The sequence below is a fragment of the Salvelinus alpinus genome, chromosome 23 (genome assembly GCF_045679555.1).
Source record: "Salvelinus alpinus chromosome 23, SLU_Salpinus.1, whole genome shotgun sequence".
NCBI lineage: Eukaryota > Metazoa > Chordata > Actinopteri > Salmoniformes > Salmonidae > Salvelinus > Salvelinus alpinus.
Window position 1 is genome coordinate 5,887,789 of NC_092108.1, and position 25,968 is coordinate 5,913,756.

Here is a 25,968-nt window from a genome sequence, read left to right on the forward strand (position 1 = left end):
AAATACATACAGTGGGGAGAACAAGTATTTGATACACTGCCGATTTTGCAGGTTTTACTACTTACAACGCATGTAGAGGTCTGTCATTTTTATCATAGGTACACTTCAACTGTGAGAGACGGAATCTAAAGCAAAAATCCAGAAAATCACATTGTATGATTTTTAAGTAATTCATTTGCATTTTATTGCATGACATAAGTATTTGATACATCAGAAAAGCAGAACTTAATATTTGGTACAGAAACCTTTGTTTGCAATTACAGAGATCATACGTTTCCTGTAGTTCTTGACCAGGTTTGCACACACTGCAGCAGGGATTTTGGCCCACTCCTCCCTCCAGACCTTCTCCAGATCCTTCAGGTTTCGGGGCTGTCGCTGGGCAATACGGACTTTCAGCTCCCTCCAAAGATTTTCTATTGGGTTCAGGTCTGGAGACTGGCTAGGCCACTCCAGGACCTTGAGATGCTTCTTACGGAGCCACTCCTTAGTTGCCCTGGCTGTGTGTTTCGGGTCGTTGTCATGCTGGAAGATTCAGCCACGACCCATCTTCAATGCTCTTACTGAGGGAAGGAGGTTGTTGGCCAAGATCTCGCGATACATGGCCCCATCCATCCTCCCCTCAATACGGTGCAGTCGTCCTGTCCCCTTTGCAGAAAAGCATCCCCAAAGAATGATGTTTCCACCTCCATGCTTCACGGTTGGGATGGTGTTCTTGGGGTTGTACTCATCCTTATTCTTCCTCCAAACACGGCGAGTGGAGTTTAGACCAAAAAGCTCTATTTTTGTCTCATCAGACCACATGACCTTCTCCCATTCCTCCTCTGGATCATCCAGATGGTCATTGGCAAACTTCAGACGGGCCTGGACATGCGCTGGCTTGAGCAGGGGGACCTTGCGTGCGCTGCAGGATTTTAATCCATGATGGCGTAGTGTGTTACTAATGGTTTTCTTTGAGACCGTGGTCCCAGCTCTCTTCAGGTCATTGACCAGGTCCTGCCGTGTAGTTCTGGGCTGATCCCTCACCTTCCTCATGATCATTGATGCCCCACGAGGTGAGATCTTGCATGGAGCCCCAGACCGAGGGTGATTGACCGGCATCTTGAACTTCTTCCATTTTCTAATAATTGCGCCAACAGTTGTTGCCTTCTCACCAAGCTGCTTGCCTATTGTCCTGTAGCCCATCCCAGCCTTGTGCAGGTCTACAATTTTATCCCTGATGTCCTTACACAGCTCTCTGGTCTTGGCCATTGTGGAGAGGTTGGAGTCTGTTTGATTGAGTGTGTGGACAGGTGTCTTTTATACAGGTAACGAGTTCAAACAGGTGCAGTTAATACAGGTAATGAGTGGAGAACAGGAGGGCTTCTTAAAGAAAAACTAACAGGTCTGTGAGAGCCGGAATTCTTACTGGTTGGTAGGTGATCAAATACTTATGTCATGCAATAAAATGCAAATTAATTACTTAAAAATCATACAATGTGATTTTCTGGATTTTTGTTTTAGATTCCGTCTCTCACAGTTGAAGTGTACCTGTGATAAGAATTACAGACCTCTACATGCTTTGTAAGTAGGAAAACCTGCAAAATCGGCAGTGTATCAAATACTTGTTCTCCCCACTGTATAGTACCCAACATCCGATTTGAACTAAACTTCTTTCTACCGTTGAGTAAGACATGAGCAATCCAACAAAATGGTCAAAAGCCACCCACGGACCCCCCCCCCCCCCCACCCCATGCCACTCCCACCCCAACAACCAGTGTACATTATCAGTTCTATATGTCTGACAAGTAGTATGAAGCTGCTGCTTGGAGTATTGCTTCTTCATACTATGTATTCCCAGTGAATCTGGTGATGTTTTATTTACCATAAATGAGTGATTATTAATTATTATTTATGGTAAATAATACATCATGGCCGGGACAGAAGAGGGTCACTAGACAGCCCACAGCGTGTTTACAGCTGGGACAGAAGAGGGTCACTAGACAGCCCACAGCCTGTTTACAGCTGGGACAGAAGAGGGTCACTAGACAGCCCACAGCGTGTTTACAGCTGGGACAGAAGAGGGTCACTAGACAGCCCACAGCGTGTTTACAGCTGGGACAGAAGAGGGGCACTAGACAGCCCACAGCGTGTTTACAGCTGGGACAGAAGAGGGTCACTAGACAGCCCACAGCGTGTTTACAGCTGGGACAGAAGAGGGTCACTAGACAGCCCACAGCGTGTTTACAGCTGGGACAGAAGAGGGTCACTAGACAGCCCACAGCGTGTTTACAGCTGGGACAGAAGAGAGTCACTAGACAGCCCACAGCGTGTTTACAGCTGGGACAGAAGAGGGTCACTAGACAGCCCACAGTGTGTTTACAGCTGGGACAGAAGAGAGTCACTAGACAGCCCACAGCGTGTTTACAGCTGGGACAGAAGAGGGTCACTAGACAGCCCACAGCGTGTTTACAGCTGGGACAGAAGAGGGTCACTAGACAGCCCACAGCGTGTTTACAGCTGGGACAGAAGAGGGTCACTAGACAGCCCACAGCGTGTTTACAGCTGGGATTGAGAGGGTCGCTAGACAGCCCACAGCGTGTTTACAGCTGGGACAGAAGAGGGTCACTAGACAGCCCACAGCGTGTTTACAGCTGGGACAGAAGAGGGTCACTAGACAGCCCACAGCGTGTTTATAGCTGGGACAGAAGAGGGTCACTAGACAGTGCACAGCATGTGCAATATCCAGACTACCCCATCTTGTTGGGTGGAGGTGTGGGTGGTCTGCCATGGCCTGTTTCATTTGGTATCCGTTGGGGACGGCTTTGGTGCGGGATTCCATTCCCCCGTAGTTGTGTTACACCGAGAGTACCGACTGAAAAGGAACGTAATGTTATGACTATATCTCCTGTTCCCTGAAGGAGGTAAACGAGGTACAACGCATGTTTGGCCCCGTGCCGCCCGCCTCGTGGGCTCGTTGAAGAGCGATACTGAATCGATGGAATGAATCCGAAGCCTCGCGGGTTATCACCTGTGGAAGGCAGGGGTCTTCCCAGCGAGGTGGGGGACTTCATTGGCCTTGTCAGGTTTGATTTTAGTTCTTCAATCGAAGTCGGGAAGAGTACAGATCCCCCCCCCCCCCCCCCCCATAGTTATGCTGTACCTCGTTTCCCTCCTTCAGTGAACGGTAGTTATAGTGATAGCGTTACGTGTTCAGCTCTGTGCTGTTGGGGTTTTCCTCCAAATAGCGGACATTCTTTAGCTGTTTAGATACATACTAATTAAACAAATTCATAATTAATTAAACATACTAATTGAACTTGAAACTTGTAGTTCACTTTATTAGTTATTCTCACATAAATGGACATGTAGCTAGCCTCTGGGACTGAAACAGAGTGTGTAATACCTGCCCTGACTTCGTACAGTACTTACATGGGTCCAGAGTTTTTTGGTTAGGTCATGTGGATAGGAAAACCGCCCTGGGGGAAAACAGTCATGTGTAATAACAATAGCAAGCTATAGCTCCAGTGTGACCTTTCCCCTAGGTACAGATCTAGGATCAGCTTCCCCTCCTTTAATCCTAACCTTGACCATTAGTGGGGGGAAATGCAACAAAAAGAACTGACCCAAAATCAGCGTCTTCTCTGTCCTACCCTGATCCTCCTGTACTACCTCTCCAGGCCCAGAGGTGGCGCTGTCTAAAGAGGAGGAGGTCGACGTGATCCTGCAGAAGAACGACAGCGGGGTGGAGTCAGTTCTGCTCTATGCCAAGGCCTGGTCCAAGTACACCAAGGATCTGCTGGCCTGGGTCGACAAGCGCCTGGGACTGGGTTAGTTAGATGCTCACAGACACACACACATATCACCACAACCAACAATCCAATCACACATTCACACAAGACTTATCTGCTGTGTCTTCCCCCAGACGTTGAATGTGCCAAAAGTTATGTCAAAATGGCCGAATCTGCAAAGACGCTCGCGAGTCAACAGGTAATATTTGTTGACTGATTTTTAACAATAGTCACACAAACAACACATAACAACACAGAGACATAAAATGTAAGCTTTAAAACTGAACATAGATTAAAACATCGGTTAACCCTCTTCAACTCACGGTGCACACGTCAACATAGAATGTGACTGCTGACATGTTTCCGTTATGTTCGTCTGGCCCACAGGACTACATGCCGTTCAGAGATATCTATATTTCTACGTTTAAGAATGACGTTGAGTACAGCCAACTCCTCCTGCAGACTGCCACTGCCCTGCAGACCAACAAATTCATACAGGTACGAATGACAGTCTTTATAGGGGTCAATGACAGTCTTTATAGGGGTCAATGACAGTCTTTATCAGGGTCAGTGACAGTCTTTATCAGGGTCAGTGACAGTCTTTATAGGGGTCAGTGACAGTCTTTATCAGGGTCAGTGACAGTCTTTATAGGGGTCAGTGACAGTCTTTATAGGGGTCAATGACAGTCTTTATAGGGGTCAGTGACAGTCTTTATCAGGGTCAGTGACAGTCTTCATAGGGGTCAGTGACAGTCTTTATAGGGGTCAGTGACAGTCTTTATAGGGGTCAGTGACAGTCTTTATAGGGGTCAGTGACAGTCTTTATAGGGGTCAGTGACAGTCTTTATAGGGGTCAGTGACAGTCTTTATAGGGGTCAATGACAGTCTTTATAGGGGTCAGTGACAGTCTTTCTTTATAAGGGTCAATGACAGTCTTTATAGGGGTCAATGACAGTCTTTATCAGGGTCAATGACAGTCTTTATAAGGGTCAATGACAGTCTTTATAGGGGTCAATGACAGCCTTTATAGGGGTCAATGACAGCCTTTATAGGGGTCAATGACAGTCTTTATAGGGGTCAATGACAGCCTTTATAGGGGTCAATGACAGTCTTTATAGGGGTCAATGACAGCCTTTATAGGGGTCAATGACAGTCTTTATAGGGGTCAATGACAGTCTTTATAGGGGTCAATGACAGTCTTTATAGGGGTCAATGACAGTCTTTATAGGGGTCAATGACAGCCTTTATAGGGGTCAATGACAGTCTTTATAAGGGTCAATGACAGTCTTTATCAGGGTCAATGACAGTCTTTATAAGGGTCAATGACAGTCTTTATAAGGGTCAATGACAGTCTTTATAGGGGTCAATGACAGTCTTTATAGGGGTCAATGACAGTCTTTATAGGGGTCAATGACAGCCTTTATAGGGGTCAATGACAGCCTTTATAGGGGTCAATGACAGTCTTTATAGGGGTCAATGACAGTCTTTATAGGGGTCAATGACAGTCTTTATAGGGGTCAATGACAGTCTTTATATGGGTCAATGACAGACTTTATAGGGGTCAATGACAGACTTTATAGGGGTCAATGACAGTCTTTATAGGGGTCAATGACAGTCTTTATAGGGGTCAATGACAGCCTTTATAGGGGTCAATGACAGTCTTTATAGGTGCCGACAAAACTTCAAGACTTACAATCAGGTAGTGAATGATCTTGATCTTGTCTCTGACAAGGCAACAATGTATCATTTGGGTTCTTAGTAATTTGTGGGAAAGTGATGTGATATAATGGAATGTACACCATACTATAGTTGGTGCCTCTTTGTCTTCCGTGTAGCCGCTGTTGTCCAGAAAGACTGAGCTGGACAAACTGAGGAAAGACATCAAGGAGCAGTGGCAGAGAGAACAGAAGAAAATGGTATGTGAGACTTCTGTCCCTCTGCTGTTTTCTCTGTGTGTCTACCTGTCTACCTGTATCCTCCCTATAACACACCTGTCTACCTGTATCCTCCCTATAACACACCTGTCTACCTGTATCCTCCCTATAACACACCTGTCTACCTGTATCCTCCCTATAACACACCTGTCTACCTGTATCCTCCCTATAACACACCTGTCTACCTGTATCCTCCCTATAACACACCTGTCTACCTGTATCCTCCCTATAACACACCTGTCTACCTGTATCCTCCCTATAACACACCTGTCTACCTGTATCCTCCCTATAACACACCTGTCTACCTGTATCCTCCCTATAACACACCTGTCTACCTGTATCCTCTCTATAACACACCTGTCTACCTGTATCCTCCCTATAACACACCTGTCTACCTGTATCCTCCCTATAACACACCTGTCTACCTGTATCCTCCCTATAACACACAGTCTGTCTACCTGTATCCTCCCTATAACACACAGTCTGTCTACCTGTATCCTCCCTATAACACACCTGTCTACCTGTATCCTCCCTATAACACACCTGTCTACCTGTATCCTCCCTATAACACACAGTCTGTCTACCTGTATCCTCCCTATAACACACCTGTCTACCTGTATCCTCCCTATAACACACCTGTCTACCTGTATCCTCCCTATAACACACCTGTCTACCTGTATCCTCCCTATAACACACAGTCTGTCTACCTGTATCCTCCCTATAACACACAGTCTGTCTACCTGTATCCTCCCTATAACACACAGTCTGTCTACCTGTATCCTCCCTATAACACACAGTCTGTCTACCTGTATCCTCCCTATAACACACCTGTCTACCTGTATCCTCCCTATAACACACAGTCTGTCTACCTGTATCCTCCCTATAACACACCTGTCTACCTGTATCCTCCCTATAACACACAGTCTGTCTACCTGTATCCTCCCTATAACACACAGTCTGTCTACCTGTATCCTCCCTATAACACACAGTCTGTCTACCTGTATCCTCCCTATAACACACAGTCTGTCTACCTGTATCCTCCCTATAACACACAGTCTGTCTACCTGTATCCTCCCTATAACACACAGTCTGTCTACCTGTATCCTCCCTATAACACACAGTCTGTCTACCTGTATCCTCCCTATAACACACAGTCTGTCTACCTGTATCCTCCCTATAACACACAGTCTGTCTACCTGTATCCTCCCTATAACACACAGTCTGTCTACCTGTATCCTCCCTATAACACACAGTCTGTCTACTTGTATCCTCCCTATAACACACAGTCTGTCTACCTGTCTACCTGTATCCTCCCTATAACACACCTGTCTACCTGTATCCTCCCTATAACACACAGTCTGTCTACCTGTATCCTCCCTATAACACACAGTCTGTCTACCTGTATCCTCCCTATAACACACAGTCTGTCTACCTGTATCCTCCCTATAACACACAGTCTGTCTACCTGTATCCTCCCTATAACACACAGTATGTCTACCTGTATCCTCCCTATAACACACAGTCTGTCTACCTGTCTACCTGTATCCTCCCTATAACACACCTGTCTACCTGTATCCTCCCTATAACACACCTGTCTACCTGTATCCTCCCTATAACACACCTGTCTACCTGTATCCTCCCTATAACACACAGTCTGTCTACCTGTATCCTCCCTATAACACACCTGTCTACCTGTATCCTCCCTATAACACACCTGTCTACCTGTATCCTCCCTATAACACACAGTCTGTCTACCTGTATCCTCCCTATAACACACAGTCTGTCTACCTGTATCCTCCCTATAACACACAGTCTGTCTACCTGTATCCTCCCTATAACACACAGTCTGTCTACCTGTATCCTCCCTATAACACACAGTCTGTCTACCTGTATCCTCCCTATAACACACAGTCTGTCTACCTGTATCCTCCCTATAACACACAGTCTGTCTACCTGTATCCTCCCTATAACACACAGTCTGTCTACCTGTATCCTCCCTATAACACACAGTCTGTCTACCTGTATCCTCCCTATAACACACAGTCTGTCTACCTGTATCCTCCCTATAACACACAGTCTGTCTACCTGTATCCTCCCTATAACACACAGTCTGTCTACCTGTATCCTCCCTATAACACACAGTCTGTCTACCTGTATCCTCCCTATAACACACAGTCTGTCTACCTGTATCCTCCCTATAACACACAGTCTGTCTACCTGTATCCTCCCTATAACACACAGTCTGTCTACCTGTATCCTCCCTATAACACACAGTCTGTCTACCTGTATCCTCCCTATAACACACAGTCTGTCTACCTGTATCCTCCCTATAACACACAGTCTGTCTACCTGTATCCTCCCTATAACACACAGTCTGTCTACCTGTATCCTCCCTATAACACACAGTCTGTCTACCTGTATCCTCCCTATAACACACAGTCTGTCTACCTGTATCCTCCCTATAACACACAGTCTGTCTACCTGTATCCTCCCTATAACACACAGTCTGTCTACCTGTATCCTCCCTATAACACACAGTCTGTCTACCTGTATCCTCCCTATAACACACAGTCTGTCTACCTGTATCCTCCCTATAACACACAGTCTGTCTACCTGTATCCTCCCTATAACACACAGTCTGTCTACCTGTATCCTCCCTATAACACACAGTCTGTCTACCTGTATCCTCCCTATAACACACAGTCTGTCTACCTGTATCCTCCCTATAACACACAGTCTGTCTACCTGTATCCTCCCTATAACACACAGTCTGTCTACCTGTATCCTCCCTATAACACACAGTCTGTCTACCTGTATCCTCCCTATAACACACAGTCTGTCTACCTGTATCCTCCCTATAACACACAGTCTGTCTACCTGTATCCTCCCTATAACACACAGTCTGTCTACCTGTATCCTCCCTATAACACACAGTCTGTCTACCTGTATCCTCCCTATAACACACAGTCTGTCTACCTGTATCCTCCCTATAACACACAGTCTGTCTACCTGTATCCTCCCTATAACACACAGTCTGTCTACCTGTATCCTCCCTATAACACACAGTCTGTCTACCTGTATCCTCCCTATAACACACAGTCTGTCTACCTGTATCCTCCCTATAACACACAGTCTGTCTACCTGTATCCTCCCTATAACACACAGTCTGTCTACCTGTATCCTCCCTATAACACACAGTCTGTCTACCTGTATCCTCCCTATAACACACAGTCTGTCTACCTGTATCCTCCCTATAACACACAGTCTGTCTACCTGTATCCTCCCTATAACACACAGTCTGTCTACCTGTATCCTCCCTATAACACACAGTCTGTCTACCTGTATCCTCCCTATAACACACAGTCTGTCTACCTGTATCCTCCCTATAACACACAGTCTGTCTACCTGTATCCTCCCTATAACACACAGTCTGTCTACCTGTATCCTCCCTATAACACACAGTCTGTCTACCTGTATCCTCCCTATAACACACCTGTCTACCTGTATCCTCCCTATAACACACAGTCTGTCTACCTGTATCCTCCCTATAACACACAGTCTGTCTACCTGTATCCTCCCTATAACACACCTGTCTACCTGTATCCTCCCTATAACACACCTGTCTACCTGTATCCTCCCTATAACACACCTGTCTACCTGTATCCTCCCTATAACACACCTGTCTACCTGTATCCTCCCTATAACACACCTGTCTACCTGTATCCTCCCTATAACACACCTGTCTACCTGTATCCTCCCTATAACACACAGTCTGTCTACCTGTATCCTCCCTATAACACACAGTCTGTCTACCTGTATCCTCCCTATAACACACAGTCTGTCTACCTGTATCCTCCCTATAACACACAGTCTGTCTACCTGTATCCTCCCTATAACACACCTGTCTACCTGTATCCTCCCTATAACACACCTGTCTACCTGTATCCTCCCTATAACACACCTGTCTACCTGTATCCTCCCTATAACACACCTGTCTACCTGTATCCTCCCTATAACACACCTGTCTACCTGTATCCTCCCTATAACACACCTGTCTACCTGTATCCTCCCTATAACACACAGTCTGTCTACCTGTATCCTCCCTATAACACACCTGTCTACCTGTATCCTCCCTATAACACACCTGTCTACCTGTATCCTCCCTATAACACACCTGTCTACCTGTATCCTCCCTATAACACACAGTCTGTCTACCTGTATCCTCCCTATAACACACCTGTCTACCTGTATCCTCCCTATAACACACCTGTCTACCTGTATCCTCCCTATAACACACCTGTCTACCTGTATCCTCCCTATAACACACAGTCTGTCTACCTGTATCCTCCCTATAACACACCTGTCTACCTGTATCCTCCCTATAACACACAGTCTGTCTACCTGTATCCTCCCTATAACACACCTGTCTACCTGTATCCTCCCTATAACACACAGTCTGTCTACCTGTATCCTCCCTATAACACACCTGTCTACCTGTATCCTCCCTATAACACACCTGTCTACCTGTATCCTCCCTATAACACACAGTCTGTCTACCTGTATCCTCCCTATAACACACAGTCTGTCTACCTGTATCCTCCCTATAACACACAGTCTGTCTACCTGTATCCTCCCTATAACACACAGTCTGTCTACCTGTATCCTCCCTATAACACACAGTCTGTCTACCTGTATCCTCCCTATAACACACAGTCTGTCTACCTGTATCCTCCCTATAACACACAGTCTGTCTACCTGTATCCTCCCTATAACACACAGTCTGTCTACCTGTATCCTCCCTATAACACACAGTCTGTCTACCTGTATCCTCCCTATAACACACAGTCTGTCTACTTGTATCCTCCCTATAACACACAGTCTGTCTACCTGTCTACCTGTATCCTCCCTATAACACACCTGTCTACCTGTATCCTCCCTATAACACACAGTCTGTCTACCTGTATCCTCCCTATAACACACAGTCTGTCTACCTGTATCCTCCCTATAACACACAGTCTGTCTACCTGTATCCTCCCTATAACACACAGTCTGTCTACCTGTATCCTCCCTATAACACACAGTATGTCTACCTGTATCCTCCCTATAACACACAGTCTGTCTACCTGTCTACCTGTATCCTCCCTATAACACACCTGTCTACCTGTATCCTCCCTATAACACACCTGTCTACCTGTATCCTCCCTATAACACACCTGTCTACCTGTATCCTCCCTATAACACACAGTCTGTCTACCTGTATCCTCCCTATAACACACAGTCTGTCTACCTGTATCCTCCCTATAACACACAGTCTGTCTACCTGTATCCTCCCTATAACACACCTGTCTACCTGTATCCTCCCTATAACACACAGTCTGTCTACCTGTATCCTCCCTATAACACACAGTCTGTCTACCTGTATCCTCCCTATAACACACAGTCTGTCTACCTGTATCCTCCCTATAACACACAGTCTGTCTACCTGTATCCTCCCTATAACACACAGTCTGTCTACCTGTATCCTCCCTATAACACACAGTCTGTCTACCTGTATCCTCCCTATAACACACAGTCTGTCTACCTGTATCCTCCCTATAACACACAGTCTGTCTACCTGTATCCTCCCTATAACACACAGTCTGTCTACCTGTATCCTCCCTATAACACACAGTCTGTCTACCTGTATCCTCCCTATAACACACAGTCTGTCTACCTGTATCCTCCCTATAACACACAGTCTGTCTACCTGTATCCTCCCTATAACACACAGTCTGTCTACCTGTATCCTCCCTATAACACACAGTCTGTCTACCTGTATCCTCCCTATAACACACAGTCTGTCTACCTGTATCCTCCCTATAACACACAGTCTGTCTACCTGTATCCTCCCTATAACACACAGTCTGTCTACCTGTATCCTCCCTATAACACACAGTCTGTCTACCTGTATCCTCCCTATAACACACAGTCTGTCTACCTGTATCCTCCCTATAACACACAGTCTGTCTACCTGTATCCTCCCTATAACACACAGTCTGTCTACCTGTATCCTCCCTATAACACACAGTCTGTCTACCTGTATCCTCCCTATAACACACAGTCTGTCTACCTGTATCCTCCCTATAACACACAGTCTGTCTACCTGTATCCTCCCTATAACACACAGTCTGTCTACCTGTATCCTCCCTATAACACACAGTCTGTCTACCTGTATCCTCCCTATAACACACAGTCTGTCTACCTGTATCCTCCCTATAACACACAGTCTGTCTACCTGTATCCTCCCTATAACACACAGTCTGTCTACCTGTATCCTCCCTATAACACACAGTCTGTCTACCTGTATCCTCCCTATAACACACAGTCTGTCTACCTGTATCCTCCCTATAACACACAGTCTGTCTACCTGTATCCTCCCTATAACACACAGTCTGTCTACCTGTATCCTCCCTATAACACACAGTCTGTCTACCTGTATCCTCCCTATAACACACAGTCTGTCTACCTGTATCCTCCCTATAACACACAGTCTGTCTACCTGTATCCTCCCTATAACACACAGTCTGTCTACCTGTATCCTCCCTATAACACACAGTCTGTCTACCTGTATCCTCCCTATAACACACAGTCTGTCTACCTGTATCCTCCCTATAACACACAGTCTGTCTACCTGTATCCTCCCTATAACACACAGTCTGTCTACCTGTATCCTCCCTATAACACACAGTCTGTCTACCTGTATCCTCCCTATAACACACAGTCTGTCTACCTGTATCCTCCCTATAACACACAGTCTGTCTACCTGTATCCTCCCTATAACACACAGTCTGTCTACCTGTATCCTCCCTATAACACACAGTCTGTCTACCTGTATCCTCCCTATAACACACAGTCTGTCTACCTGTATCCTCCCTATAACACACAGTCTGTCTACCTGTATCCTCCCTATAACACACCTGTCTACCTGTATCCTCCCTATAACACACAGTCTGTCTACCTGTATCCTCCCTATAACACACAGTCTGTCTACCTGTATCCTCCCTATAACACACCTGTCTACCTGTATCCTCCCTATAACACACCTGTCTACCTGTATCCTCCCTATAACACACCTGTCTACCTGTATCCTCCCTATAACACACCTGTCTACCTGTATCCTCCCTATAACACACCTGTCTACCTGTATCCTCCCTATAACACACAGTCTGTCTACCTGTATCCTCCCTATAACACACAGTGTGTCTACCTGTCTACCTGTATCCTCCCTATAACACACAGTGTGTGTGCTTCTCTCACCTGACTGTATCCTCCCCTCTCCTCCTTAGCAAGAGTCCGAGGTGGCTCTGCGTAAGGCCCGGTGGACCCAGGCCCAGAAGAGAGACGAGTACTACAAGGCCCAATCCTCAGCCAGCCGCTCCCAGGAGGAACAGTCCAAACAGCTGGACAAGAAGAGGAGAATGGAAGAGGAGGCTCTACAGAAGGTATGAGGGGAGAAATATACTGATGTTTCATGAGCTGAAACAAAACATCCCAGAAATGTTCCAGACTCACAAAAAGCTTCTTTCTCTCAAATTTTGTACACAAATTTGTTTACATTTTCTGTTAGTGAGTATTTCTCCTTTGCCAAGATAATTCATCCACCTGACAGGTGTGGCATATCAAGAAGGTGATTAAACACCGTGATCATTACACAGGTGCACCTTGTGCTGGGGACAATAAAAGGCCACTCTAAAATGTGCAGTTTTGTCACACAACACAATGTCACCCATTGAGCATGTTTGGGATGGTCCAGTTCCCGCCAATATCCAGCGACTTCGCACAGCCATTGAAGAGGAGTGGGACAACATTCCACAGGCCACAATCAACAGCCTGATCCACTCTATGTGAAGGAGATGTGTTGTGCTGCATGAGGCAAATGGTGGTCAGATACTGACTGGTTTTCTGATCCACGACCCCTACTTTAAAAAAAAAAGGTATCTGTTACCAACAGATACATATCTGTATTCCCAGTCATGTGAAATCCATAGATTAGGTCAGGGGTGTGCACACTTTTTGGATCAAGAGCCACATCGGGATTTTGAAGTTACAGAGGTCTGCATTTTTTGTGGGACCAATTGTTTGTTAAAATCAATTTGCGGGGGCCTCCCGAGTGGCGCAGCGGTCCAAGGCATCACTACAGACCCGGGTTCGATCCCAGGCTGTGTCAAAGCTAGCCGTGACTGGGAGACCCATGAGGCGGCGCACAATTGGCCCATCGTCGTCCGAGTTAGTAGAGGGTTTGGCAGGCCGAGATTTCCTTGTCCCAGCGCACTCTAGTGACTCCTGTGGCGAGCCGGGTGCATTCACGCAGACACGGTCGCCAGGTGTACAGTGTTTCCTCCCGACACATTGGTGCGGCTGGCTTCCGGGTTAAGCGAGCAGTGTGTCAAGAAGCAGTGCGGCTTCGACTGGGTCGTGTTTCGGAGGACGCACGGCTCTCGACCTTCGCCTCTCCTGAGTCCGTACGGGAGTTGCAGCGATGAGACAAGACTGTAACTGTGCCAGAGACCAGTACAGAGCGTGTTATTCCTCTCCTCTCTCTCTTTCTCTATCTCAGGCTGAGGATGCCAGAGACCAGTACAGAGTGTGTTATTCCTCTCCTCTCTCTCTATCTCAGGCTGAGGATGCCAGAGACCAGTACAGAGCGTGTTATTCCTCTCCTCTCTCTCTATCTCAGGCTGAGGATGCCAGAGACCAGTACAGAGCTTGTTATTCCTCTCCTCTCTCTCTATCTCAGGCTGAGGATGCCAGAGACCAGTACAGAGCGTGTTATTCCTCTCCTCTCTCTCTATCTCAGGCTGAGGATGCCAGAGACCAGTACAGAGCGTGTTATTCCTCTCCTCTCTCTCTATCTCAGGCTGAGGATGCCAGAGACCAGTACAGAGCGTGTTATTCCTCTCCTCTCTCTCTATCTCAGGCTGAGGATGCCAGAGACCAGTACAGAGCGTGTTATTCCTCTCCTCTCTCTCTATCTCAGGCTGAGGATGCCAGAGACCAGTACAGAGCTTGTTATTCCTCTCCTCTCTCTCTCTCTATCTCAGGCTGAGGATGCCAGAGACCAGTACAGAGCTTGTTATTCCTCTCCTCTCTCTCTCTCTATCTCAGGCTGAGGATGCCAGAGACCAGTACAGAGCTTGTTATTCCTCTCCTCTCTCTCTCTCTATCTCAGGCTGAGGATGCCAGAGACCAGTACAGAGCGTGTTATTCCTCTCCTCTCTCTCTATCTCAGGCTGAGGATGCCAGAGACCAGTACAGAGCTTGTTATTCCTCTCCTCTCTCTCTATCTCAGGCTGAGGATGCCAGAGACCAGTACAGAGCGTGTTATTCCTCTCCTCTCTCTCTATCTCAGGCTGAGGATGCCAGAGACCAGTACAGAGCTTGTTATTCCTCTCCTCTCTCTCTATCTCAGGCTGAGGATGCCAGAGACCAGTACAGAGTGTGTTATTCCTCTCCTCTCTCTTTCTCTATCTCAGGCTGAGGATGCCAGAGACCAGTACAGAGCGTGTTATTCCTCTCCTCTCTCTCTATCTCAGGCTGAGGATGCCAGAGACCAGTACAGAGCGTGTTATTCCTCTCCTCTCTCTCTCTCTATCTCAGGCTGAGGATGCCAGAGACCAGTACAGAGCGTGTTATTCCTCTCCTCTCTCTCTATCTCAGGCTGAGGATGCCAGAGACCAGTACAGAGCTTGTTATTCCTCTCCTCTCTCTCTATCTCAGGCTGAGGATGCCAGAGACCAGTACAGAGCGTGTTATTCCTCTCCTCTCTCTCTATCTCAGGCTGAGGATGCCAGAGACCAGTACAGAGCGTGTTATTCCTCTCCTCTCTCTCTATCTCAGGCTGAGGATGCCAGAGACCAGTACAGAGCGTGTTATTCCTCTCCTCTCTCTCTATCTCAGGCTGAGGATGCCAGAGACCAGTACAGAGCGTGTTATTCCTCTCCTCTCTCTCTATCTCAGGCTGAGGATGCCAGAGACCAGTACAGAGCGTGTTATTCCTCTCCTCTCTCTCTCTCTATCTCAGGCTGAGGATGCCAGAGACCAGTACAGAGCTTGTTATTCCTCTCCTCTCTCTCTCTCTATCTCAGGCTGAGGATGCCAGAGACCAGTACAGAGCGTGTTATTCCTCTCCTCTCTCTCTATCTCAGGCTGAGGATGCCAGAGACCAGTACAGAGCTTGTTATTCCTCTCCTCTCTCTCTATCTCAGGCTGAGGATGCCAGAGACCAGTACAGAGCGTGTTATTCCTCTCCCTCTCTCTCTATCTCAGGCTGAGGATGCCAGAGACCAGTACAGAGCTTGTTATTCCTCCTCCTCTCTCTCTATCTCAGGCTGAGGATGCCAGAGACCAGTACAGAGTGTGTTATTCCTCTCCTCTCTCTTTCTCTATCTCAGGCTGAGGATGCCAGAGACCAGTACAGAGCGTGTTATTCCTCTCCTCTCTCTCTATCTCAGGCTGAGGATGCCAGAGACCAGTACAGAGCGTGTTATTCCTCTCCTCTCTCTCTATCTCAGGCTGAGGATGCCAGAGACCAGTACAGAGCGTGTTATTCCTCTCCTCTCTCTCTCTCTATCTCAGGCTGAGGATGCCAGAGACCAGTACAGAGCGTGTTATTCCTCTCCTCTCTCTCTCTCTATCTCAGGCTGAGGATGCCAGAGACCAGTACAGAGCGTGTGTAACTGATGCAGGAGCCAGGAGGGCAGAGCTGGCCAGTACCAAGACAGACATCCTCACTCAGATCAGAGAACTGGTGACTCAGTGTGACCTCACACTCAAAGCTGTAAGTTATAGTCCCTCAGAGTATCAGGAGTCAGGCTTGACATGAGTATAGCTCCAGGGTTTATGTGACTGAATGTGGTAACAATGGTTTGTTTATAAGGGGGTCATATAAATATTGTCCAATGTTTTTTTTTTTAAGGGGCAAAATACCGTAAATCCTATGTGAAAGCATTATAACTTTCCCCCTCTCCCTCCCTGTTTCTCCAGGTGACAGTCAACTGGCTCCAGCTGCAGCAGGCCCAGACCGTGTCTCTCCCCGTCCACTACCAGGCCCTGTGTGAGAACGCTAAGATGTACGAGCCTGGACAAAGATACGCCGAGTTTGTCCGTAATCTGTCCAAAGATCAGATACACATGGAGTCCTCCTCCATTGATGAACGGTTAGTCAATTATACTCACTTACATACTTAGGCTGCGTCTCAAATAGCACTGGAGTCTCCAAAGAGCTGGCCAGTACACTAAATATAGATTTGGGCGCCATTTTTTATTTTTGGGACTTACAAGCTCCTCTACGTCAAGGTTCACTGAGAGTGAATAACACAAACATATGGGGATTTGGAACAACAACTAAAGGTCAAAGTTTCGTTTTCAGTCGTTGTTTTGTTTTCGTCAAAGTCCTAATGTTTAACCAGGTGTTTGATTATAGTTTCACTTTTGTTTTTGCTCGAGACACAAACAGAATCGGAGAGAAAATTAACACAGTTTCAGTTTGACAGTGGACTGGGCCTTTCCCTCATAAACTCCCAATGTCTTCCATGTTACTGTCAGTGTACAGTAGGACTGACTTCTCACAAAGAGTAACACTATGAGACAGAGAGAAAGAAGGGGTGTTGGGGGAGAAGGACAGAGGGAGAGAGAGAGTAATGGAGAGAGAGTAATGGAGAGAGAGTAGGGAGAGAGAGTAGGGAGAGAGAGTAAGGGAGGGAGAGAGAGAGTAAGGGAGGGAGAGAGAGAATAAGGGAGGGAGAGAGAGAGTAAGGGAGGGAGAGCGAGTAGGGAGGGAGAGAGAGTAAGGGAGGGAGAGAGAGTAGGGAGAGAGAGTAGGGAGAGGAGAGAGAGTAAGGGAGGGAGAGAGAGTAGGGAGGGAGAGAGAGTAGGGAGGGAGGGAGAGAGAGTAGGGAGGGAGAGAGAGTAGGGAGAGAGAGTAAGGGAGGGAGAGAGAGTAGGGAGGGAGAGAGAGTAGGGGGGGAGAGAGAGTAGGGAGAGAGAGTAGGGAGAGAGAGTAGGGAGGGAGAGAGAGTAGGGAGGGAGAGAGAGTAGGGAGAGAGAGGAAGGGAGGGAGAGAGAGTAGGGAGGGAGAGAGAGTAGGGAGGGAGAGAGAGTAAGGGAGGGAGAGAGTAGGGAGGGAGAGAGTAGGGAGGGAGAGTAAGGGAGGGAGAGAGAGTAGGGAGGGAGAGAGAGTAGGGAGGGAGAGAGAGTAGGGAGGGAGAGAGAGTAGGGAGGGAGAGAGAGTAGGGAGAGAGAGTAAGGGAGGGAGAGAGAGTAGGGAGAGAGAGTAAGGGAGGGAGAGAGTAAGGGAGGGAGAGAGAGTAGGGAGAGAGAGTAAGGGAGGGAGAGAGAGTAGGGAGCGAGAGTAAGGGAGGGAGAGAGTAAGGAGAGAGAGCGTAAGGGAGGGAGAGAGAGTAGGGAGAGTGAGTAAGGGAGGGAGAGAGAGTAGGGAGGGAGAGAGAGTAGGGAGAGAGAGTAGGGAGAGAGAGTAAGGGAGAGAGAGAGAGTAGGGAGGGAGAGAGAGTAGGGAGGGAGAGAGAGTAGGGAGGGAGAGAGAGTAGGGAGGGAGAGAGAGTAGGGAGAGAGAGTAAGGGAGGGAGAGAGAGTAGGGAGAGAGAGTAAGGGAGGGAGAGAGAGTAGGGAGAGAGAGTAGGGAGAGAGAGTAAGGGAGGGAGAGAGAGTAGGGAGGGAGAGAGAGTAGGGAGGGAGAGAGAGTAGGGAGGGAGAGAGAGTAGGGAGGGAGAGAGAGTAGGGAGAGAGAGTAAGGGAGGGAGAGAGAGTAGGGAGAGAGAGTAGGGAGAGAGAGTAAGGGAGGGAGAGAGAGTAGGGAGGGAGAGAGAGTAGGGAGAGAGAGTAGGGAGAGAGAGTAAGGGAGGGAGAGAGAGTAGGGAGGGAGAGAGAGTAGGGAGGGAGAGAGAGTAGGGAGAGAGAGAGAGTAGGGAGGGAGAGAGAGTAGGGAGAGAGAGTAAGGGAGGGAGAGAGAGTAGGGAGGGAGAGAGAGTAGGGAGGGAGAGAGAGTAGGGAGGGAGAGAGAGTAGGGAGGGAGAGAGAGTAGGGAGAGAGAGTAAGGGAGGGAGAGAGAGTAGGGAGAGAGAGTAGGGAGAGAGAGTAAGGGAGGGAGAGAGAGTAGGGAGGGAGAGAGTAGGGAGAGAGAGTAGGGAGAGAGAGTAAGGGAGGGAGAGAGAGTGGGGAGGGAGAGAGAGTAGGGAGGGAGAGAGAGTAGGGAGAGAGAGTAGGGAGAGAGAGAGTAGGGAGGGAGAGAGAGTAGGGAGAGAGAGTAAGGGAGGGAGAGAGAGTAGGGAGGGAGAGAGAGTAGGGAGAGAGAGTAAGGGAGGGAGAGAGAGTAGGGAGAGAGAGTAGGGAGAGAGAGTAAGGGAGGGAGAGAGAGTGGGGAGGGAGAGAGAGTAGGGAGGGAGGGAGTAGGGAGGGAGAGGAGTAGGGAGGGAGAGAGAGTAGGGAGAGAGAGTGAAGGGAGGGAGAGAGGGTAGGGAGAGAGAGTAGGGAGAGAGAGTAAGGGAGGGAGAGAGGTAGGGAGGGAGGGAGGTAGGGAGAGGGAGTAGGGAGGGAGGTGAGGGAGGGAGGAGAGTAGGGAGGGAGAGAGAGTAGGGAGGGAGAGGGAGTAGGGAGGAGGGTAGGGAGAGAGAGAGAGTAGGGAGGGAGAGAGAGTAGGGAGAGAGAGTAAGGGAGGGAGAGAGAGTAGGGAGGGAGAGAGAGTAGGGAGAGAGAGTAAGGGAGGGAGAGAGAGTAGGGAGGGAGAGAGTAAGGGAGGGAGAGAGAGTAGGGAGAGAGTAAGGGAGGGAGAGAGAGTAGGGAGGGAGAGAGAGTAGGGAGAGAGAGTAAGGGAGAGAGAGTAGGGAGGGAGAGAGAGTAGGGAGAGAGAGTAAGGGAGGGAGAGAGAGTAAGGGAGGGAGAGAGAGTAGGGAGGGAGAGAGAGTAGGGAGAGAGAGTAGGGAGAGAGAGAGAGTAGGGAGGGAGAGAGAGTAGGGAGAGAGAGTAAGGGAGGGAGAGAGAGTAGGGAGGGAGAGAGAGTAGGGAGGGAGAGAGAGTAAGGGAGGGAGAGAGAGTAGGGAGGGAGAGAGAGTAGGGAGAGAGAGTAGGGAGAGAGAGTAAGGGAGGGAGAGAGAGTAGGGAGGGAGAGAGAGTAGGGAGGGAGAGAGAGTAGGGAGAGAGAGTAAGGGAGGGAGAGAGAGTAGGGAGGGAGAGAGAGTAGGGAGAGAGAGAGAGTAGGGAGAGAGAGTAAGGGAGGGAGAGAGAGTAGGGAGAGAGAGTAAGGGAGGGAGAGAGTAAGGGAGGGAGAGAGAGTAGGGAGAGAGTAAGGGAGGGAGAGAGAGTAGGGAGGGAGAGAGAGTAGGGAGAGTAGGGAGGGAGAGAGAGTAGGGAGAGAGAGTGGGGAGGGAGAGAGAGTAGGGAGAGAGAGTAGGGAGAGAGAGAGAGTAGGGAGGGAGAGAGAGTAGGGAGAGAGAGTAAGGGAGGGAGAGAGAGTAGGGAGGGAGAGAGAGTAGGGAGGGAGAGAGAGTAGGGAGAGAGAGTAAGGGAGGGAGAGAGAGTAGGGAGAGAGAGTAGGGAGAGAGAGTAAGGGAGGGAGAGAGAGTAGGGAGGGAGAGAGAGTAGGGAGGGAGAGAGAGTAGGGAGAGAGAGTAGGGAGAGAGAGTAAGGGAGGGAGAGAGAGTAGGGAGGGAGAGAGAGTAGGGGGGGAGAGAGAGTAGGGAGAGAGAGTAGGGAGAGAGAGAGAGTAGGGAGGGAGAGAGAGTAGGGAGAGAGAGTAAGGGAGGGAGAGAGAGTAGGGAGGGAGAGAGAGTAGGGAGGGAGAGAGAGTAGGGAGGGAGAGAGAGTAGGGAGAGAGAGTAAGGGAGGGAGAGAGTAGGGAGGGAGAGAGTAGGGAGGGAGAGAGAGTAGGGAGGGAGAGAGAGTAGGGAGGGAGAGAGAGTAGGGAGAGAGAGTAAGGGAGGGAGAGAGAGTAGGGAGGGAGAGAGAGTAGGGAGAGAGAGTAGGGAGAGAGAGTAGGGAGAGAGAGTAAGGGAGGGAGAGAGAGTAGGTAGGGAGAGAGAGTAGGGAGAGAGAGTAGGGAGAGAGAGTAAGGGAGGGAGAGAGAGCAGGGAGGGAGAGAGAGTAGGGAGGGAGAGAGAGTAGGGAGGGAGAGAGAGTAGGGAGAGAGAGTAGGGAGAGAGAGAGAGTAGGGAGGGAGAGAGAGTAGGGAGAGAGAGTAAGGGAGGGAGAGAGAGTAGGGAGGGAGAGAGAGTCGGGAGAGAGAGTAAGGGAGGTAGAGAGAGTAGGGAGAGAGAGTAAGGGAGGGAGAGAGAGTAGGGAGAGAGTAAGGGAGGGAGAGAGAGTAGGGAGAGAGAGTAGGGAGGGAGAGAGAGTAGGGAGGGAGAGAGAGTAGGGAGGGAGAGAGAGTAGGGAGAGAGAGTAAGGGAGAGAGAGTAGGGAGGGAGAGAGAGTAGGGAGAGAGAGTAAGGGAGGGAGAGAGAGTAGGGAGGGAGAGAGAGTAGGGAGGGAGAGAGAGTAGGGAGAGAGAGAGAGTAGGGAGGGAGAGTAAGGGAGGGAGAGAGAGTAGGGAGGGAGAGAGAGTAGGGAGGGAGAGAGAGTAGGGAGGGAGAGAGAGTAGGGAGGGAGAGAGAGTAGGGAGAGAGAGTAAGGGAGGGAGAGAGAGTAGGGAGAGAGAGTAAGGGAGGGAGAGAGTAAGGGAGGGAGAGAGAGTAGGGAGAGAGAGTAAGGGAGGGAGAGAGAGTAGGGAGCGAGAGTAAGGGAGGGAGAGAGTAAGGAGAGAGAGCGTAAGGGAGGGAGAGAGAGTAGGGAGAGTGAGTAAGGGAGGGAGAGAGAGTAGGGAGGGAGGGAGAGAGAGTAGGGAGGGAGAGAGAGTAGAGAGAGAGTAAGGGAGGGAGAGAGAGTAGGGAGGGAGAGAGAGTAGGGAGAGAGAGTAGGGCGAGAGAGAGAGTAGGGAGGGAGAGAGAGTAGGGAGAGAGAGTAAGGGAGGGAGAGAGAGTAGGGAGAGAGAGTAAGGGAGGGAGAGAGTAAGGGAGGGAGAGAGAGTAGGGAGAGAGAGTAAGGGAGGGAGAGAGAGTAGGGAGAGAGAGTGAGGGAGAGAGAGTAAGGGAGGGAGAGAGTAAGGGAGGGAGAGAGAGTAGGGAGAGAGTAAGGGAGGGAGAGAGAGTAGGGAGAGAGAGTAAGGGAGGGAGAGAGAGTAGGGAGGGAGAGAGAGTAGGGAGGGAGAGAGAGTAGGGAGGGAGAGAGAGTAGGGAGAGAGAGTAGGGAGAGAGAGAGAGTAGGGAGGGAGAGAGAGTAGGGAGGGAGAGAGAGTAGGGAGAGAGAGTAGGGAGGGAGAGAGAGTAGGGAGGGAGAGAGAGTAGGGAGGGAGAGAGAGTAGGGAGAGAGAGTAAGGGAGGGAGAGAGAGTAGGGAGGGAGAGAGAGTAGGGAGGGAGAGAGAGTAGGGAGAGAGAGTAAGGGAGGGAGAGAGAGTAGGGAGAGAGAGTAAGGGAGGGAGAGAGAGTAGGGAGAGAGAGTAAGGGAGGGAGAGAGAGTAGGGAGAGAGAGTAAGGGAGGGAGAGAGTAAGGGAGGGAGAGAGAGTAGGGAGAGAGAGTAAGGGAGGGAGAGAGAGTAGGGAGCGAGAGTAAGGGAGGGAGAGAGTAAGGAGAGAGAGCGTAAGGGAGGGAGAGAGAGTAGGGAGAGTGAGTAAGGGAGGGAGAGAGAGTAGGGAGGGAGAGAGAGTAGGGAGGGAGAGAGAGTAAGGGAGGGAGAGAGAGTAGGGAGGGAGAGAGAGTAGGGAGAGAGAGTAGGGAGAGAGAGAGAGTAGGGAGGGAGAGAGAGTAGGGAGAGAGAGTGAGAGTAGGGAGAGAGAGTAAGGGAGGGAGAGAGTAAGGGAGGGAGAGAGAGTAGGGAGAGAGAGTAAGGGAGGGAGAGAGAGTAGGGAGCAAGAGTAAGGGAGGGAGAGAGTAAGGAGAGAGAGCGTAAGGGAGGGAGAGAGAGTAGGGAGAGTGAGTAAGGGAGGGAGAGAGAGTAGGGAGAGAGTTGAATTCGTGTCCTTCCTGAGGAAATAGCTGTGGAGAGCACTGAATGCAGCAGAGTAGATTGAGTGTGAGATTCCTTCTCTGGCTCAGCACAAAAACCTCAGCACAAAAAGCTCAGCACAAAAAGCTCAGCACAAAAAGCTCAGCACAAAAAGCTCAGCACAAAAACCTCAGCACAAAAAGCTCAGCACAAAAACCTCAGCACAAAAACCTCAGCGCTCTACTTGTCACGCCTTGACCTTAGTTCCTTTTTTATGTCTCTATTTTGGTTTGGTCAGGGCGTGAGTTGGGGTGGGCATTCTATGTTTTGCATTCTATGTGTTGTATTTCTATGTTGTTTGGCCGGGGTGTGGTTCTCAATCAGAGGCAGCTGTCTATCGTTGTCTCTGATTGAGAACCATACTTAGGTAGCCTCATTCCCACCTGTGTGTGTTGTGGGTAGTTGTTTTCTGTTTTGTGTGTCTGCACCAGACAGAACTGTTTCGGGTCGTTATTCTTTGTTATTTTTGTTATTTCAGTGTTCATTTAATGAATATGGACACGTACCACTCTGCACCTTGGTCCTCTCCTTCCAACAGCCGTTACTCTACTTGAGTGATTTATTCCATGTTTCTTAAAGGGAACATGTATGTACACTACCGGTCAAAAGTTTTAGAACAGTTACACATTCAAGGGTTTTTCTTCATTTTTACTATTTTCTACGTTGTAGAATAACAGTGAAGACATCAAAAAAACGATGAAATAACACATGTGGAATCATGTAGTAACCCAAAAAGTGTTAAACAAATCAAAATATATTTTATATTTGAGATTCATCAAATAGCCACCCTTTGCCTTGATGACTGCTTTGCACACTCTTGGCATTCTCTCAACCAGCTTCATGAGGTTGTCACCTGGAATGCATTTCAATTAACAGGTGTGCCTTGTTAAAAGTAAATGTATGGAATTTCTTTCCTTCTTAATGCGTTTGAGCCAATCAGTTGTGTTGTGACAAGGTAGGAGTGGTATACAGAAGATAGCCCTATTTGGTAAAAGACCAAGTCCATATTATGGCAAGAACAGCTCAAATAAGCAAAGAGAAACGACAGTCCATCATTACTTTTAAGACATGAAGGTCAGTCAATCCGGAAAATTTCAAAAACGTTTAAAGTTTCTTCAAGTGCAGACACAAATACCATCAAGCGCTATGATGAAACTGGCTCTCATGTGGACCGCCACAGGAATGGAAGACCCAAAGTTACCTCTGCTGCAGAGGATAAGTTCATTAGAGTTACCAGCCTCAGAATTTGCAAAAACTAAAGCAGGAAGTACCAGTGACTCGGTCTATAAAAAAAATGGTCAGATGAAGCAGATGCTAAACTACAGGACACACTGATCTAAAGGGTAGAGCAGCCGCTTTCAAGGAGCTGGTCTCTAACCCTGATGCTTACAAGAAATCCCGCTATGCCCTCTGACGAACCATCAAACAGGCAAAGCATCATAACAGGACTAAGATTGAATCATACTACACCGGCTCCGACGCTCGTCGGATGTGGCAGGGCTTGCAAACTATTACGGACTACAAAGGAAAGCACAGTTGCGAGCTGCCCAGTGACACGAGCCTACCAGACGATCTAAATGACTAATATGCTCACTTCAAGGCAAGCAACACTGAAGCATGCATGAGAGCACCAGCTGTTCCGAACGACTGTGTGATCCCACTCTACGTAGCCAATGTGAGTAAGACCTTTAAACTGGTCAACATTCACAAGGCCGCAGGGCCAGACGGATTACCAGGACGTGTACTCCGAGCATGCGCTGACCAACTGGCAAGTGTCTTCACTGACATGTTCAACCTGTCCCTGACCGAGTCTGTAATACAAACATGTTTCAAGCAGACCACCATGGCACCTGGGCCCAAAAACACCAAGGTAACCTGCCTAAATGATTACCGCCCCGTAGCACTCACGTCTGTAGCCATGAAGTGCTTTGAAAGGCTGGTCATGGTTCACATCAACACCATAATCCCAGAAACCCCAGACCCACTCCATTTCACATACGGCCCCAACAGATCCACAGATAACGCAATCTCTATTGTACTCCACACTTCCCTTTCCCACCTGGACAAAAGGAAAACCTATGTGACAATGCTATTCATTTACTACAGCTCAGCGTTCAACACCATAGTGCCCTCAAAGCTCATCACTAAGGTAAGGACCCTGGGACTAAACACCTCCCTCTGCAACTGGATCCTGGACTTCCTGACGGGCCAGCCCCCAGGTGGTAAGGGTAGGCAACAACACATCTGCCACGCTGATCCACAACCCGGGGACTCCTCAGGGGTGCATGCTTAGTCCCCTCCTGTACTCCCTGTTCACCCATGACTGCATGGCCAAGCACGAGTGTGGTACCAGGATAACAACATCTCCCTCAACGTGATCAAGACAAAGGAGATGATCGTGGACTACAGGAAAAGGAGGGCCGAGCAGGCCCCCATTCTCATTGACGGTGCTGTAGTGTAGCAGGTTGAGAGCTTCAAGTTCCTTGTTGTCCACATCACCAACGAACTATCATGGTCCAAACACACCAAGACAGTCGTGAAGAGGGCACGACAACGCCTATTCCCCTTCAGGAGATTGAAAAGATTTGGCGTCAGATTTGGCTTCAGATCCTCAAAAAGTTCTACAGCTGTATATGTTGGCAACAACAGCAACAAGGGGATGAGGACTTCCCTGTTGTATATGTTGGGGGGGGTCAATGCAAATAGTCCGGGTAGCCATTTGATTAGCTGTTCAGTCTTGAGTCTTATGGCATTGGGGGTAGAAGCTGTTAAGACGGCTTGTTGTTTTCTACGGCCTTCTCTCTGCTATCTGGTCAATAATTAACGCTCAGGGTGAGGACAGACAGGGCATCTCAGGGTGAGGACAGACAGGGCATCTCAGGGTGGGGACAGACAGGTTATCTCAGGGTGGAGCTCAGGGTGGGGACAGACAGGGTATCTCAGGGTGGGGACAGACAGGTTATCTCAGGGTGAGGACAGACAGGACATCTCAGGGTGGGGACAGACAGGTTATCTCAGGATGGAGCTCAGGGTGGGGACAGACAGGGCATCTCAGGATGGAGCTCAGGGTGGGGACAGACAGGGCATCTCAGGATGGAGCTCAGGGTGGGGACAGACAGGGCATCTCAGGATGGAGCTCAGGGTGAGGACAGACAGGGCATCTCAGGATGGAGCTCAGGGTGGGGACAGACAGGGCAT

The 25,968-nt window shown here is 48.8% G+C and overlaps 1 protein-coding gene across 5 annotated transcripts in view; it reads left to right on the top strand.

Moving 5' to 3' along the window:
- LOC139550114 (rho GTPase-activating protein 29-like) overlaps positions 1 to 25,968 on the top strand; it is a 111,242-nt gene that overhangs the window by 39,702 nt on the left and 45,572 nt on the right. For all 5 annotated transcript variants that reach the window (XM_071360750.1, XM_071360752.1, XM_071360751.1 and 2 more), the window contains 7 exons: positions 3,657 to 3,806; positions 3,902 to 3,966; positions 4,155 to 4,265; positions 5,603 to 5,683; positions 13,027 to 13,182; positions 16,380 to 16,517; positions 16,724 to 16,896. In XM_071360750.1, the coding sequence (XP_071216851.1) occupies positions 3,657 to 3,806; positions 3,902 to 3,966; positions 4,155 to 4,265; positions 5,603 to 5,683; positions 13,027 to 13,182; positions 16,380 to 16,517; positions 16,724 to 16,896 (874 nt within the window). The remainder of the gene's footprint in view (positions 1 to 3,656; positions 3,807 to 3,901; positions 3,967 to 4,154; positions 4,266 to 5,602; positions 5,684 to 13,026; positions 13,183 to 16,379; positions 16,518 to 16,723; positions 16,897 to 25,968) is intronic.